The sequence below is a fragment of the Felis catus genome, chromosome C2 (assembly GCF_018350175.1).
Source record: "Felis catus isolate Fca126 chromosome C2, F.catus_Fca126_mat1.0, whole genome shotgun sequence".
NCBI lineage: Eukaryota > Metazoa > Chordata > Mammalia > Carnivora > Felidae > Felis > Felis catus.
In genome coordinates, this window is record NC_058376.1 from 55,433,796 (window position 1) to 55,451,969 (window position 18,174).

Below are 18,174 nucleotides of genomic sequence, written 5' to 3' on the forward strand. Positions count from 1 at the left end.
AGATGGAGAAAAAAATTTAGCAGAGTTATTCTTGGAGAATAATGGTGGTTGGGAAGAAGGGAGTTGGGAGGTCAAGATGGAACAAGCAATATTTGAGGAAGTGCTTCAAGGAGTTGAAGGAGACAGCCCTGCTCTCTAGGGGGAAAAGTAGATAGAAAAGCAAGGGCAGAGATTCTGAAGTGGGACCATGATGTGTGTCAGGAACACCAAGGATGCCACTATGACTAGGGTAGACAGCAAGGGTGAGAGTAGCAGTAAAGATGAGGTCATGTCAGGTGGTGCAAACCATTATAAAATGAGCTAATCAACTTACAAGAATTTAGAGCAGTTGCCTGGCATAATTACTTTCTCAGCAGGTGTTAGTTACATCTTAGTTCATTAGCAAATGCAGTGATAACCTTTTGGTTGGTGTTAGACTTTTCACTAATAATGACAAGTGTCTCATCTTCATACTCATTCTCAGCCAAGGGAAGAGGTCAAAGCTGCTATCTGTAAATGCCATCTTTCTTTACACTCTTTAATTTTAACATAAGTAATTATCCATCTTTCTTTACAGTCTTTCATTTTAACATAAGTAATGATACAAATTTTGCATTCTCATCTGTAAGATACTCATTTTAATATGTCTTTCTTAAAAAATCTTTTTCAAAAATTGATGTTGGAAGTACAATAGGATGTACCATGATGGTAACTGTGAGAAGCCCTAACACATTTAGGCAGAGATACTTGCACATCCTAATATGAGAAACCGTTTTATTTTAGGCACCAAAACATGGGGAGGAGGAGGAAGTAGTGATGATGATGGTGATGAAGCTCAGTGCAGATGACTGAAGACCTTATTCTTGATACTGAATTCAGTGGTGATCTTTGGCTTTTAACTGGGGCCCGATCTATTTAGGTTTGTGTTTTAGGTTGATTGGCAACTGGGCAGCCTGTGATTTTGATAAGGATAAGGGTAGGAGTAAGGAGAATATTTAATTTGCTGAGTCTTTGCAAAGGATTACCAGGGGTAATTGAAGTGGAGATAACAAAGAGGTGAAAAATTGGAGAAATAAGTAGGTGAAATAGGCAGGATTTAATGACTTATTTCAGATGTGAAGAGAAGCATGAAACTAGAAGGGACTCCAAGTTTCTAGTTGGGGTGACTGAGAAGATACAGATACTGCTGAGATAGTTAATACTATTCAGATTGTATTTCATGTTCAGTGAAATTTTATGTAATTTATCTTCTAGTCTTGTATTAAGTTTGTTCCAGGGCATTGTATAATTTTTGTTAATGTGAGCGGGTTCTCTTTTTCTCCTTTAAACTTTGGTATTACTACTGTAAAAAAAAAAAAGATGCTGATTTTGATACATCTTTTATCCAGACCCTGACTAAAATCTCTTATTAGTTTTTATAGAATTTTGCTTACTGTCTTAGACTTTCTCACTATATATCATCTATAAATAATAATTTCATCATGTCCAGTATATGTTGTCTTTATTTCATTAGTGCAAAAACAAATTGGAATAATCATGGTGATACTGAACATCTTTGTCTTATGATTTAATTGAATGGGAATGACCAGTATTTTAACACTTAGTATAATTTGTGCTATTGGCTTGTAGTAGTCTTTCAAATATTTAGATTGCCCTTTATACCTGTTGTACTTAAAGACTTGCCAAAGCGTCTACTTAAAAACATTACCAAATACCTATGTTTATAGATCACATTTTCCACTTTGACATGATAATGCAATGTATTGTGTTGCTTTTTTGTTCTTGGGATAATAATAGCTAACACTTATTGAGCATTTGTTAGAAGCCAGGTACTATTCTAAGAATTTTATACTTACTAATTAATCTTCATAACAACTTCATACTTTAGGTACTATTATCTCCATTTTACAGGTGAAAAAACTAAGGAGAGGTGAAATAATTTGCCCAAGGTCATACAGATTATAGTAACAAAACTTGTATTTGCTATGATGCAAATATTTTATTCAGGATTTTGTATTTAAAATTTTTTCATTAATTTTTTCTTTTCTCTTGGAATTTGTGAACTTTTGAAAAATGAATTGGATGTTTTCTAATCTTTTTTTCTGTGCTACAGAATGAGAATCACATAGGAATCAGGTGGTCCTTGTAGATTGTATACAACTGGCCTATAAAATCAAGTAGCTGATTTAGTGGTAGATCTTTTGAAAATATTTGAATTGGTAATATGGTTATAGATCTGATCATTTTTTCCACCTTTCCTTAGGTTTGGAAATAAAAATATTCTAATATAGCAACTATTTCTTTAGATTTAAAGAATTAAAAAAAATTTTTTTTAATGTTTATTTATTTTGAGAGAGAAAGTGCACGTGCGAGCAGGGGAGGGGCAGAGAGAGTGGGAGGCACAGAATTTGAGGCAGGCTCCAGGCTCTGAACTGTCAGCACAGAGCGCCATGCAGGGCTCGAACTCACAAATGGTGAGATCATGACCTGAGCCAAAGTTGGACCCTTAACTGACTGAGCCACCCAGGTGCCCTAGATTTAAAGAAATTTTGATATGAAGTTGCATCAGTATTCTAGTAATTTTCTTAATCTCTTCATTGTAGTTTTAAATTTCCTTTTTCATTTAAATATTACCTATATTTTTCCTTACGGAAAGTTCCTTACTGGAACTTTCTAGGGGTTTATCTACTTCATTCAGCTTTTCAAGAACCAACTTTACTCTTTTCCTTTTTTGTCAGAATCACTAATTTTACATTTAGGTTTATTAATTCCATCCATGTACATATTTTCCCTTATTTTTTTTTTTAAGGTTTAAGGCTTAGCAGATTTACATATATATTTTTTATAAAGGACATTTATGCCCACAGATTTTAAAAGGATAGTAGCTAAAGTGAGCATCTGCATTTCACTTTTATTTTTTTTAAATATTTGTTTGTTTATTTATATTGAGACAGAGAAAGATAGAGGGAGAGGTATCTAGAATCCCAGGCAGGCTCCACACTCAGTGAGGAGCCTGATGTGGGGCCTGGATCTCACAACCATGAGATCATAATCTGAGCTAAAATCAAGAGTCAGACACTTAACCCACTGAGCCACCTAGGTGCTCCTGTATTTTACTTAAAAAAAGAAAAAAATCCAGTTAAATTAGTTTAACCAACCAGGTAAAAATTTTTTTAAATATGAATATTCCTTCATTCTCAAAGAGCTTAGATTCTGTTACACAAATCAGAGTAAGTGTTATTAAGAGAAATGGAGAGTACTATAGGAACACATTTTTTAGGGCAAAATATTAATATCTTCAAGGTTTGGCTTAAAATCCCTTTTCTCCATAGATTTTTTTATTGACATCCTTTGTATTTGCACAGACATTTTCCCTAATTTATAGTTCCAGAAACATATTAAAGGGAGTCAAAAAAAGTTGCTTAGGATCTTAGAACTCAGTATTAGGGCTGTCTAGCTCCTTTATTTCTTTTAGAAAAACTTAGCGTACCTTTAAGAGTAAAATAGATTTTTTTTTTTTTAGAGAGAGTGCTAGCTGGGAAGAGGGGCAGAGGGAGAGAGAGATAGAGGATCTCAAGCAGGCTCCATGCTCAGCACAGATCCCATGACCCTGGGATCATGACTGGAGCCGAAACCAAGAGTTGGAACACTCAACTGACTGAACCATCCAGGCACCCCATAAAGTGGAATTTTTAAAAACGTTTATTTTTTGTGAGAGCGAGAGAGAGCATGCACAAGCAGGGGAGTAGTAGAGAGGGAGAGAGAGATTCTTAAGCAGGATCCATGCCCAGCATAGAGCCTTATGGAGGGCTTGATATCACGACTGTAAGATCATGACCTGAGCTGAGATCAAGAGTTGGATGCTTAACTGAGCCACCTAGGCCCTCCTGAAAAATTTTAATGTCTCATGACCAGAGCTTAAGTCCTGTTATATAAATCAGACTGAATGAAGATATGAATTTGTGACAGAAGTGCAGTTTATAGACTACTGAATGTTGTAGTATGAGAATTATACCAACAGTGTGAACACAGAGCTAATTGTTCATTCACCCACCATACATTTAATGAGTGCTTGAGTGGTAAGTACATTTCCAGGTACTGGGGTTATGGCAGTGAATCAGATAAAAAATTTCTATCCAGGTGGAGCTTTTATTTTAACGGGAGACATAGACAACAAATAAGAACTATAAATAAAATATACGAATGTAGTAAGTGCTATGGAGGAAAATAAAGGGAAGAGGGAAAGGAAGTATCAGTCAAGATGGAGTGTTGGAATTTTAGACAGTGTGGCATATTGTTCAGTATTTGCTGCATAGCAAATCACCTCAAAACTCAGTGGTTATAAATCATGAGCATTTATTTCTTGCTCACCAGACTTTGAGTTGACTGCAGTTAGTCTGATCTAGACCTGGCTTGGATGAGTGGCTCTGCTTCAGCCATTTTGTGGGGAGAAGGCAGTATCTAGAGCTCAGTTTCAGTTATGTTTTGATATCTACTAGACATCCAGGAGATGCTGAATGGGCTGTCGAATATATTATTTGTAGTTAAGGGAGAGGTCAAGGCTAAAGGTAAAAATTTAAAGCCTTGAACCTAAATGATAAAAGGTGAGTGTGGATAGAAAAACTAAACCACAGGGTACTTAAATATTTAGAGGAAACAACAAAGAACACTGAGTAGTTGCCAGAAGACAGAGGCCCTGTCTTGATTCCATGGTTATCTGCAGGGATAGTTTTACAGTAGTATATGGGCTACTTTTGACCTGTAAAGAAGGGCTCAGGTTGGCAGAGAAGGCAGTCTTAATTTACACACAAGCTCCGTCTTCTGCCTTCTGAGGACTTGCGGTATTCAGAAGAAAGGTGGCTTCATTCTTTAAATTAAATATTGAGTGCTTGAAGTGTACCAGGTGCTGTTGTAGGCTTTGCAGATATATAGCAGAGGGATTAAAAAAAAAAAAATTCCTGACTTTGTGGAGCTTCTATTCAGTGGAGATGTGAGGCCAGATGTAAATTAGGAGATTATTAAGTATGCATAAATAGCAGGTAGAACAAAAGTTCTATTGGCCCGGGTTCCAAAGATTCAAGGCAAAGAAATCTAGTGGTAGAAAATTGGCAGAGGTCTAGGCATGGACTCATTTAGATACCTTGTCTTTACTGTAGTTAAAACAATACTAAATATTCAAATATTCAAATATTAATATTAAATTGATTTTGCCCTTTATGCAGAGCCAGAAAACTAAGTCTGTAGAATTAATGTCAACTTTGATTTTTGAGAAATGTTACCCTCAACACAAAGGCAAAAAACCTGTTAAGCCAAAATTGCTCTCTTTTCAATTATTCTTCCTGTTTCTTTTCCCAATCAAGTGTTAAAATTCAACTTACCTCTAAATGATTTGCCAAACCATAAAATTAACTTTTTCACTTTTCAAACAATTCCTGTTTTTTTTTTTTTTTTTTCCATGCACATTTCACAGAATTCAACTTTAGTTTAAGTACATGGTTTGGGTAATTTGGGTAAATGTTTTTTACCCCAATTTCACATCTAATTTCATATCTCAGTATCAGAAGGTTGCCTTTTTTTTAAACATAAATATTATCCATTGTTTCTGAATCCCAATTTTGCAGATAAAGGTAAGTGACATAATTTTATTTTAAATTAAGGTACAATAATCATTTTTACCTATAGTATTTATTGAAGACCTACTTTATACAGAGCCAAGTCCTTTGCATATCTCATTTTTAAATTTCCAGTCTTTCAGAAAGTAGATATTACTATGTTCATGAAAGATATTATTATGTTCTGTTTCTTTAATTAAAATGTGGAACCATTTTCTAAGATAGTGGCATCCAAAGTGGAATATGCACACCTTGGGATATGTGAAGCTATCAGGGTGTGGGAACAATTAGAAACTTTTACTTATTTTGATATCATTCTTTTTTATTTTATATTATAGTAATATCTGTATATAATTCATAAATGAATTGCTTTTCATGTATTGTCAGTGTATTCTCAGACTTATTGCTTTAGATACATGGTGATCAAAAAAAATTTGGAGACTTCTCCAAAATTGTTAACCTTAACAGAGCATTTAAACACATATTAATTATTGTTCATTTTAGTAGCATGTGTAGTACTGGCATTTTTCTGAATTGTTTTCTTGAACAAATGGATTTTCTTAGCAAAAACTAATGAGAATAGTATATTATGAAATTATCAGATGTCATAATTATCTTTACAGTATCATTACTAGTCAGTAAGGTCACATAAATAGTTTTATTTCTAAGTGTTTGTCTTTATGCATATTACTCGGTTTAGCTCAAAATTGAACACCACGCTTAAATAGTTAAATATTGCACTTAATGGGACCTAGTGGAAAGAATATGGAATTTGCAGTTAGTGAAACTTGGGCCTGAATTTCTGCTTTTATTAATTTGTTAGCAATATGAACTCTAAATCCCTCAGTTGCTTACTTTTTAAAATGAATTACAGTAATGTTTATTTCACAGTTGTGTGAGGATCAGATGTGTATTCACTGTACATAGGTACTCAGCCTAGAGCCAGACACATAGGAGCTGATGAAAATTAATCTTATTTTTGATGAAACCACAGTTAATTACACCCAATTAATTTTATGAGAGAAAATTATTCATAACCAAACCTTGACCTACCTTCTCAGCTAAACTCTTCTTACAAATATATGTCTTTCTGAGATAATGAGTCTTCTTACATTGGTGGATCAGTCTGGATTTGGGTATTGTAGGCCTTGTCATTGGTGGTGAGAGAGTCAAGTGCATATTATATACTCTACTTCCTGCTTGATTATCATCTCTACATGTGTCATGTGTCAACATTCTGTCCTGTTTCCTTTTTCTCATCATTGTCTAATAACAGTAATGACAACATTGCTGAAAATATTCTGCTTTGGAAAATTTGCTTAGTGGTAACATGCTCCTTCCAAGGGTTTCTAGCTGTGTTTTTGAACAGTGTGATTTTCGCAGTGTTACCTGTAAATAAAAGGAAACTGATGGGTATTTTAATATCTGGATTTTTTTCCCCAGGTAAATCCTAACCTGTGCGTATTCATTATAGGTACATTCCAAATATTAAAAACAAATTAATATATGTTCTTTAGGTTTGCTAAGTCTTGAAGTAACTGGATAGGTCTGAGGGTCTGAGGAAAATTAAAAACCTTCTCCAAACAAACAAAAAACAAACCTACTCCTGACAAGATGCTGGTTTTGACAAGGATATTTCCTATTTTGGCAGATTTATAAGGAAGGGTGCTGGGTGTACATTGCAGGGTTCTTCCTTTCTGATATAAGCTGCCAGACAGTGCTAATAATGATTTTTTTCAAGATGACAAGAGCTGAGGTATGACAGTGAATTCCCTGATCTTTTAGGGCAAGAATGCTCTTCAGTTTATGATAACTTTTGCAACGATTTTCCAACCATTATCCATGAGTCCTGGAGTTTGCCTTAAACAAACTATTTTTTCTTTGCGGTAAAATAATGTTTTGGCTACTTGTGTCTAGCTAGGTATGTTCATTTTGTGCCCTTGCCAGGAAGTCAGATAAAAAAATGGAAGAAATTAATGGAAAATTAGAAAACCAAATAATCAATATATTGTGTTCACTCTTAACACAGTAACAAAATAATGGTATAACCTGTGTGAGTCTAACCTGATGGTCCTAGCCATTCTTGTCTACCTGGAGCTCACACTTGAGTAATAAAGACTTTCAGAGTGCTAGAGTCATAGAGCCTCTACTTTAAAAGCCACCAAGAATGGCTGTTGCTGCTTGCATAGTAAACATAATCAGATCAATAATATTTAAAATTTTGGTTATAAGGAAACTCCCATTACTGATGTCTTGCCTTATTCCTAGAAAGCATCCTCTTCATAATGTTTTAAGCCTTGAAGTAATGACTACTCATATGGAGCAAAACATCTCACATCTCTAAGGAATTTTTTGGAATTATTTTGGGAAAATCTAGCAGAAGTGTTAACAAGCAGTGTTAGAGACCTGCTTTGCTAACAGACCAATGAACTTCTGCAATACTTCTGTAATTCAGTGCTGATGTCGTAAACCAACTTTTTTGTTCTTGTTTTGAGAGCGAGCGAGTGTGAGTGGGGGAGAGCGGCAGAGAGAGAGAGAGAGAGAGAGAGAGAGAGAGAGAATCTCAGGCAGGCTCCACTTAGTGCAGAGCCAGACATAGGGCTTTATCTCATGACCTGGGATCATGACTTGAGCCGAAATTAATAGTTGGACGCTCAGCCTACTGAGCCACCCAGGTGTCCTGTAAATCCAGCTTTTTAAAATAACTATCAAGATTTTACCAAGTTGCATGTTCAAGGTTGTTTATTGCAGCATTGTTAGTAATAGCAAAAGAAAAAAAGGGAAGACCAGAGAGGAAGTGTTTATCAATAGTTGTCTGGTGAAATGATACATTTATACAATGGTATATCATACTGTTTAAGGAATATGACATGTGTCATATGTGCTGATGTGAAAAACCCAAGATGCCAAATGTGCAAACTAAGCTGCATTTGTGCCATGTGGGATATATTTGAAAAATGTGTTTTTTGTCCCAGCTCTTAATCTCATTATTACCTTTCCTTTCCATATGGTAGCAATTCTCCATCAAGGTAGAGAATTAGAAGAAAAAACTGATTTTGCTACAAATTTAAACAAAATTTGTTGATGATAATGAAGGGATGATAGTAACACATAGTAATTACTATGTGCTAGGTCTTGTTCTATTACATATTTTAAACATTTAATCTTGATGACCCTGTGAAGCAAGTACCATCTTTTTTGTTTTGTTTTGTTTTTTATTTATTTTTAAATTTGCATCCAAGTTGGCATATAGTGCAACAATGATTTCAGGAGTAGATTCCTTGATGCTCCTTACCCATTTAGCCCATCCTCCCTCCCACCACCCCTCCAGTAACCCTCTGTTCTCCATATTTAAGAGTCTCTTATGTTTTGTCCCCTTCCCTGTTTTCATATTATTTTTGCTTTGCTTCCTTTATGTTCATCTGTCTTGTGTCTTAAAGTCCTCATGAGTGAAGTCATATGATCCTTGTCTTTCTCTAATTTCGCTTAGCATAATACCCTCTAGTTCCATCCATGTAGTTGAAAATGGCAAGATTTCATTCTTTTTGGTTGCCGAGTAATACTCCATTGTGCATATATACCACATCTTTGTCCATTCATCCATCGATGGACATTTGGGCTCTTTCCATACTTTGGCTATTGTTGATAGTGCTGCTGTAAACGTTGGGGCGCACGTGTTCCTTCGAAACAGCATGCCTATATCCCTTGGATAAATGTCTAGTAGTGCAATTGCTGGGTCATAGGGTAGTTCTATTAATTTTTTGAGGAACCTAAAGTGGGTCCCATCTTTATTTTCCAGATGAGGAAACTGAAGCACAGATGTTAGTTTCAAGCAAGGTTGCATAGCTAATGTGTATCAAAGCAGTTCTGTATACCCTTGCAGGAGTATTCCAATATTTTTTTGTGCTCTTAACTACCAGTGCTATGCAATCTCTCAACTTTTGACATTGATATGAAATCTAAATGAGGTACTTTATGTCATTTTTCTTTCTTGTAGACAAATGATTGTAAATATTACATAATACCAGGATAGTCTTAGTGTTCTTCCTCAGAACAATCTGTTATGTGTTTACTTAATTAACCTTTGTATTTTTTTTAATGTTTGTTTATTTTTGAGAGAGAGAGTGGGAGAGGGGCAGAGAGAAAGGGAGACCAGGAATCCCAAGCAGGCTCCACACTGTCAGCACAGAGCCAGACGCAGGGCTCAATCTCGCAAACCGTTGGATCATGACCTGAGCCGAAATCAATAGTCAGACGCTTAACCAACTGAGCCACCCAGGCTCTTTTCATTTTAAATCATTTAGGTGGTTCTCAACTGGGGCATTTTGTCCCCCAGGGGACATTTGGCAGTGCTTGCAAACACTTTTGGTTTTCACAATGGACCTGAGAGGTGGGAGAGAGTTGCTTTTGGCACCTATGAGGTAGAAGCTAGCGGTGCTCCAAAACATCCTTAAAATGCAGAGTATATCTTCCCATAGCAAAGCTTCATCTAGCCTAAAATGTCCATAGTGTCAAGATTGAGGAACCCAGATTTAGTGGGCACAAGAGAAGTTCTCACAACTGAATTTCTCTCTTGAAAAATAACTTATATTATTTTGTTTTCAAACTAATAGCATTGAGAAAAATGAGTTGAATTTTAATGTTTTTGCACACGATAACTCCCTTTTTCCATCTGGCATTGTGTGATCTGTAAGGGCCAGAACTGACAAGAGTAGTAAATCCATGGGACATCTATCTACCCACACACTGAAATGTGAACTTTTTGGCTAGTTAGAGCCTCTAACTTGGTCAGATGACTTACGATGAGCACTCGAGTAGATTTAAAAAACAGTGTGCTTTTATAATGTTGAGGTGACAAGTGCTGTAAGGTAAACATTTGAATGAATGATTAAACAATTAGAAACAAAACTGTGCCTGCTTTGTTGTGAATAAGGCACCTTTAAAAGTAGGGGGAGGTGGAATACTTTTCCGATTAAAAAAAGTTTGGTACAATTTCAGTAGATAAGAGGGAGCTGGGAGCTCAGAGGGAGCAGTAAGAAAGGCATTTTACTGTTGGATAAGGATAAAGATGGCAGGACTTTGTTTTTGACCAGTAAAACAGCCTGTGGATAAAATCGTTTTGCTTGGTGGATAAAGGTGTGCTAGAAATTGACACTGACCTTTAACTTGCCCTCTGATCAATTAGCCAGCACCTGAATAGGTTCCTGTGGACAAGCAATCCCTCAGTTCCAGGAAGGGAGGTAAATTTTTAGTTTCTTGCTGACAGGGAAAGCCTGTTGAGATGAACACACCAGGGGAAACCAGATTCATCCTTTATCCCATGTTAACCCTGATTTTAAAGGTTTCCTTCAGCCTCTTCTAGAATGGTAAGAACCTCTGGATTATTTTAGAAGCAGTGTGTTAATGTTTCGGGCTGGCTACTTCCTTTCTGTTGCTAGGCACTTACGCCTTCCTTCCCAGCAGAGGCTGTAAAGTGCCACCGTCACCGCGGCTGCTGCTATTGCAGTAGGGTTTGCCACACATGATCTGCCTAGCTCCTGGGGAAATGATGGGGTTGATGATATTCTCCTGGAAAACCTTTCACCACAGAGATTCATCTCAGGTTGTATTTCTAAGCAGACTAAAAAAGCCATTAGCTTTTCTTAATTCTTAATTCAGGCTCCAAATATCTTCTGATTTATTAATTAATACTATATCCTTTTCTTTTTCAAGCTGAGCACTGAATAGCTTAGCAGAGGCCTTCCATCTTCTCTACCTTGTTGCCAGAGGACTTTCTTCCCTTTTCAGCCTTGTGATCTGTGCAAACAACTGACTGAAGGAGAGCTTATCAGAGGGGGAGGTATCTGTGTCTGGGCTTTTAAATTCTGGAAATGAGGGGGACTGCTTTGTCTAGAAAAGGTGTGCTTTTGTATAATCTGTGAGATAATGCCTAACTTTTTATTAAAATAAGCAGGGAGGTTATAGAAGCTATGAAAGAAAAGCAGTTTGATCACAGTCCTAGAATTCCCAATGCCACGTCCTTTTTTATACAGCTTTATTGAAGAGATGAAACAGATCTGATCTAGTGTGAGAGAATAACAACCTCTTCATCATTAGTGTTAGGTTAGATCTTTCATTGGTATTGAATGAAGAATGCAAATTTAAATTGACATATTTGCTTACTGAGTTTTTAAAAATAAGAGTAAAACTATAAAATATCTAGGAGAACTGGATTCTGCATAGGTGAGATATACTGACAGTAAGACATTTTTGTTAGGGATGGGCAAGAAACTAAGAGGTGTTAGAAAACTGTCTTTTAAATGAGGAAATTTATTTTTTAACCTTTTTTTAAAGTATAGTTTACATTTAATGTTATGTTAGTTTCAGGTGTATAACATAATGATTCATTATGTCTATAGGTTATGCTATGCTCATCACAAGCGTAGCTGCCATCTATCATGATATGTTATTATAGTATTATTCACTATATTTCTATGCTGTGCCTTTTATTCCTATGACTTATTCCATAACTGGAAGCCTATATCTCCTACTCCTCTTCATGCGTTTTGCCCGTGCGTCTTATCCCCTTCCCTCTGGCAACCATCAGTTCTCTGTATTTATAGGTCTGATTCTGTTTTTTGTTTATTCATTTGTTTGAATGAAATAATGACATTTCATTTAGCTAATGCCCTCTAGATCCACCCATGTTGTCACAAATAGCAAGATCTCGTCCTTTTCAAATACTGAATAATATTTCAGTGTATGTGTTTATGTATATATATCACATCTGTATCCATTCATCTATTGGTGGACACTTGGATTGATTCCATTTCTTGGCTATTGTAAATAATGCAGGGGTGCAAAGATCTTTTCAAATTAATGTTTTTAATTTCTTTGAGTAAATACTTAGAATTATTGGGTCATATGGTATTTCTAATTTTAATTTTTGAAGAACCTGCATACTGTTTTCCACAGTGGCTACACCAATTTACACTCCCACCAACAGTGTATGAGGGTTCCTTGCGTCCACATCCTTGCCGACACTTGTTAGTAAACGAAGAAATTAGATGGGTGTGTGTGTGTGTGTGTGTGTGTGTGTGTGTGTGTGTGTGTGTGAGTAAATGTTTGCATTTGTGTTTTGATTAGGAAGTATCCATTGGATTGTTGAGAGAATTACCCTTACCTTTGTAACTTAGAGCTGGTGTGAGTCAAATATAGAAAATATCTACAGGCAGTATCATAATTAGGAATATTAGTTTTGCAGATCATCTCCCAGGACTTCTTTTAGTCAGGCACCAAATTGCCCCCTCCCCTATTAAGCTCACTAATGACAGGATACTCAGGCCTCAAGGCTTATGAAGGTTCAGGTCCAGCCGTTACTTCTTTTCTACATGTTTGGTTGGCTTTTTCTGGCTTCTAAGAGAGAGTCAGTATCATGTAAAATAGTGTTTCTTTGAGTAAATACAATCTGAATGAATAGGTGACTTGCAAATGATCTTGTGGAACATGTTTTATTTATTTGCGAATTACCTATGCTGAACTGCATTTTAATAATGGGCCTTCAAAAGTTCTGCTGATCTAACTTACGGCTGTATATTACACATGCTATTAGTGGGGTTTGTTTTGTTTTATTTTAGTTCTAGTTAATATATAGTGTTCTATTAATTTCAGGTGTACAGTATAGTGATTCAGCAATTCCATACATCACCTGGTGCTCATCACCAGGTGTGCTCATCACGTGCACTCCTTAATCCTCATCACCTACATAACCCTACCTACCTCCTCTCTGGTAACCATCAGTTCTCTGTAATTAAGAGTCTGTTTCTTGGTTTGTCTCTTTTTTTCCTTTGCTCATCTATTTCTTAAATTCCACATTTGAGTGAAATCATGTGGTATTTGCCTTTCTCTTGGCATAATACTCTCTAGCTCCATCCATGTCATTGCAGATGGTAGGATTTCATTCTCTTTTATGGATGAATAATATTCCCTTGTATACAAATACCACCTCTTCTTTATCCATTCATCTCTCAATGGACACTTAGGCTGCTTCCATAATTTGGCTATTGTAGGTAGTGCTGCTATAAACATCAGGGTGTAAATGTGACTAATTTTAGAAGAGTTACTCTTGGAATAATTGAATAGAGAGTTATATAAATAGATGTACAAATGGATATTCTTTTTATTTTCATTTGTGTGGTGGCATTTTTTTTTCTTTCAGGTAACATCCACGACATTCATTGATATTTGAACCAGAGAGTGTACATCTCACCTTTCCTATTTTATGAAGACATAGAATCATGATTTGGGGGGAAGGTGGCTAAATGTTACCTTTAGAATAAAGAAAACAAAACAATTAGTGTTAATGAAGATTGCATTAAACAGAAACTCATGTACTCTGTGGAAAATAAATTAGCATAAACTTCTGGGGAAGCCATTTAGCAGTATGCACCAAGAGGCTTAAAATATTTGTCTTTTGACTGAGAAATTCTACTTATGAGAATTTCTTAGAATAATCATAAAGGTAAAATAGGAAACAATCTAAATGTCCATCTATAAATTAATGGTCTAGGGAACCCCAGTCAGCCAATTCTTGTGTAACCATTGAGAATACCTACTAGGAGTATAATATCACATGAAAGATGCTTTTGATATAGTGCTCAGTGGTGAAAACCATAATGTAGAACATTTATCCAGTATGATTACAAATTGGTAAAATATACGTATGCTGGAAAAAGTAAAATATTAAAATGTAGGTAGTGACTTATCTTTGGATGGTCAAACTAATTTTCATTTTCTTTTACAACTATTTCAACTATTCCAACTATTTCTTTAATGATCATATATATTTTTATAGTGGGGGAAAAGAATGTAATCCTTCTACTTGACCATTAAAAATATTACTTTTCTTGCAGCTTTAAACATCAGTAATAAAAGTCTGTAAGCATTTGAATAAGACTTTTGCAAAACACAGTCTGCAGCATGGATTCTCTACCAGAACAGTTTTTTATGAGGTAAGGGATAGGTTGACAAAAACCAACCATGTTTGTTGCATTTGAAGTCAGAACATTTGTCCTTTCCATATAATCTTGGGAAGCTAGTATAGATGAGACAACTTTATGCTTCAAGACAGTTTAGCAACTTTGATTAGTGGGGGATGTAGATGGGGGGAAATCTAATTTCAGGAAATTTCTCTTAAGTACTATACTCTGGCTAAACTCTAGTTCCAGCTTTGCTACTTTCTAGGTATATAACCTCTCTGGACATCAATTTACCCATCTTAAAGTGACTGCCGTAGGGACTGTTGATGTACCTTCCTTTTCTAATATATCAGGAGCATGGTTTGATTCTGTTAATGTATATTGTTCTGTATTAAGTATTATTAATAATAAACGAATAAGATGAATGAGAGGAAGAGGGGTAGTCAGTGGTACAAACTGAGGAGTAGAGAGCTAGGAGGAGAAACAGCAGCCACAAAGAATGCAGAAGTTTCCACAGGAGGGTTGGAGGGTATGATGGGCAATGTTAAATAATGCAGAAAGGCTAGGTAGAATGAAGAACTAAGACAAATCTGTTGACATAACAAGGAGGATTTCATTAGTAACCTTTAATAGAGCCATTTTAATATTGGGGAGGGAGTGAGGATTAGTTAAGCTTACATACCAAATTTGTTAGGAAAACTGGTGAATATAGCAGCCCACATCCTACACTTTGGATTAAGAAGCTCTGAAGTAGGGTTTGGACATCAGGTTGTTCAAAAGCTTCACAGGTGATTTTAATAAGCATGTGAGACTGAGAACTGTTGGCTTGAACTCCATGAAATGGAGTTAGCAAGTAGGGTATGCATTTGAGAACTTTATGTACTCTTCTACAAAAATTGAGAGGCTTCAGAATACTGGCGCACTATTTCTTATTCCTTGACAACACAAGAAAATTCCTTATGTCCTTTTTGGAGTGGGGCTTAGAAGTGGATAAAAAGATAGTTAAGAGGTTTTTCTTTGCGATGACATTTTAAAGAGCACTGAGAACCATCTTGTGAAGTATCGTTTGTGTGTATAAATCATCTTTTGTTGAAACTGTCACTATGTGGATAATACTGTACTGTTTATCTGTCCCAGTTTCCCCTGACAAAATCTGTTGGCATAGTGGAAGATGATAAATGATTGTCTATGAAATGAATACATAAATGTGAAGTAAGATGGGATAATTTTTATAAAGTATAATGCTGAGTAAATGAATTGATGTTTCTCACCTCAGTTTTATCTCTGCTAGTGTATAGAATTCTTATGGGCCCAATATCATGGTTCTGTATGTAGGCAAAAGCAATAAATTTTTTCAGTTCTGTATGTAACACCATATATGTTCACATTTTAAACCAATACCAGAAGCAAAACTTGTCAAGTTATTCCTTTTTACAAAAATAGTTGGTTTTTAAATATGATATTCTCCCTCAATTTTAAAAAATTATTTTGGAAAACTGGATGACTATAATACCAGGAACCTGAAACAAAATATAAAAGGATCTACATAAGATAGATCCTTTCCAAACCTTTATTATCTTAATAAATGCATGCACATATACACACACACAACATGAGGCTTCTTAAGATCCTTTTTTCTTTATACTGAAGCAGCGCTATAAAGTTTAAATTTCCCCATTATTTTGGTCTATTGTGTGTCTATTCAAGAAAAGCTTTTTACATCAGCCTTCAGTTCTGTTTACCACCATCTAGTAAGGGACAGCATAATTTTTTTCTTTAGCTTGAGTCCCTAAAAGATGTGACAACTACCACTACTATCAGTCCTTGCTATACATTGTTTACACTTTTGAACTTTCAGACAAATTCACTTGTTAGATTCTTTACTACTGAAGTTTAATTGTGTTCTTTGTAAGGAGACCCTCTGAATACACCTTTATTTTTCATTTAAAGTAGGGATCCTCCTGTGGAGGGGCAGATTAAGGAGGACATCAAGAATAAGGTAGAAAAATCAACTGATCAACGGGTAAGAGAAGATTTAATTCTCATTGTTAATTAGTAATGATTAATTAGGTATGACAGCATAATTCTAAATCTAGTCAGTTAAAATATTTGTTAAAAATTTGGGGGTGAGTCTACTTTCCTTCCTTTATAAGTAAAAGTATGGTCATAATGAAAACTCTCTGATAATTGATATGTGTGTCTCAAAGTTATTATAAGCACCAATTCTCACTAGAAGTTAAAATTAGTAGGTGATTGAATTGACTTTCCCAGAACATCCCAACAATCAATTTTAAGAATCTCTTATTTGTCTTTTAAAAGCAAAATCCAAACAAAATAAAAACTATACACATGAAGAGAAAACACACACACAGAATTTTATTTAGTAAGGCATTTCAGAGTTGTTTTGAAATTCTCTTTCCTGTTTTTATCTTTACTGTTAGAACTTCCAGTTCAAAATGAAAGAGAATAACTGAAGTATACATTAATATATGGCTTATATTGGCAATGACAATAAATTTTGTCGTAGATTAAAAAAGACATATATATGTATACACACATATATATATATAAAAGCACACATCCACACACATACATAAATATCACATGTGCTTATATTTAACTAAGGTTGGATGAAGAGCTATTTGGTTCCTTTTAGTGCAATTTTAACCATACATAGTTATATATGATTATTGATGTGCACTGTTAACAAAGCTTATAAGATTATCAAGTAATATAGGAAGAGAAAATATAAACATAAAATAATCATATTATTCACCTGCATGAGGTTATCGTTATCAAAGCTGTTGCAGAAAAAAATACAATATATGCAGATGTACATAGGGAAATATACTTGAACCAGGGAGATTAGATCCAGAATATATTTTTCTAACTACAGAACTGGAAATACAGAAATCAAATGCAGTAGAATCTTTGACCTGAATTTGGTTTAGAGGCTAAATTAATTTTACAAAAATGATTTGAGCATCAAATATTTTGATATCTGACTTAAAAGATGGAATTTATATAATTTATAACAACTAACTGAAATCATATTTATAGATAAAAATACTTAATAAGCGTGAAGCTTATAGTATGCCCTATTAAAAATTTTTATTCATGCCATAATCTTGCTTATCAATTTGGTAATTAGTGTAAGATGAGTTTGTGGTGTTTTTTGACTGCAGAATTGACCTTTAGTTTGAAATGTGTGCAGTACTAACAGTGGTTATTCTTTTTAAGGGTCTATCTATTGTGGAAGTTTTGTTTTTGTTTTTTTTGAACTTTTTGAAAAATATCAAACCTACAGAAAAGTTGCAAGAATAATACAAAGGATACTTATATACCCTTCACTGAGATGTAGCAAACTGCTAACATTTTCCTTCATTTTTGGATATAATTTTAATACAATGAAATATTATAAAATGTAAGATTATTTGTTGGGTATTGATGGGAATGGAGGAATCTTAATTTAAGACTCAAATCCAGAAGGGGAGAGTAGGCAGATAGGACTCTATTGTGGACTTTACTGATTCCTAGTCACTTTCCTGGGTAATTCTAGTCTGTTGGAGACCTGATGGTCAAGGAATCACCCCCACCAGAGCATTTCAGTGACTCAAGTTTTGCAT

The 18,174-nt window shown here is 35.0% G+C and overlaps 1 protein-coding gene across 11 annotated transcripts in view; it reads left to right on the forward strand.

Annotated features, from left to right (window-relative positions):
- The window catches only part of DZIP3 (DAZ interacting zinc finger protein 3), a 137,459-nt gene that overhangs the window by 1,375 nt on the left and 117,910 nt on the right, over window positions 1-18,174 (forward strand). For 7 of the 11 annotated variants that reach the window (XM_045036897.1, XM_019839662.3, XM_019839661.3 and 4 more), the window contains 2 exons: window positions 14,483-14,581; window positions 16,499-16,571. In XM_045036897.1, coding sequence (XP_044892832.1) covers window positions 14,550-14,581; window positions 16,499-16,571 — 105 coding nt within the window. In that variant the 5' untranslated portion in view covers window positions 14,483-14,549. Of the gene's footprint in view, window positions 1-9,867; window positions 11,194-11,303; window positions 11,431-14,482; window positions 14,582-16,498; window positions 16,572-18,174 lie in introns of those variants that run through there. The other 4 variants (XM_011285969.4, XM_019839665.3, XM_019839663.3 and 1 more) reach the window with 3 other exon arrangements.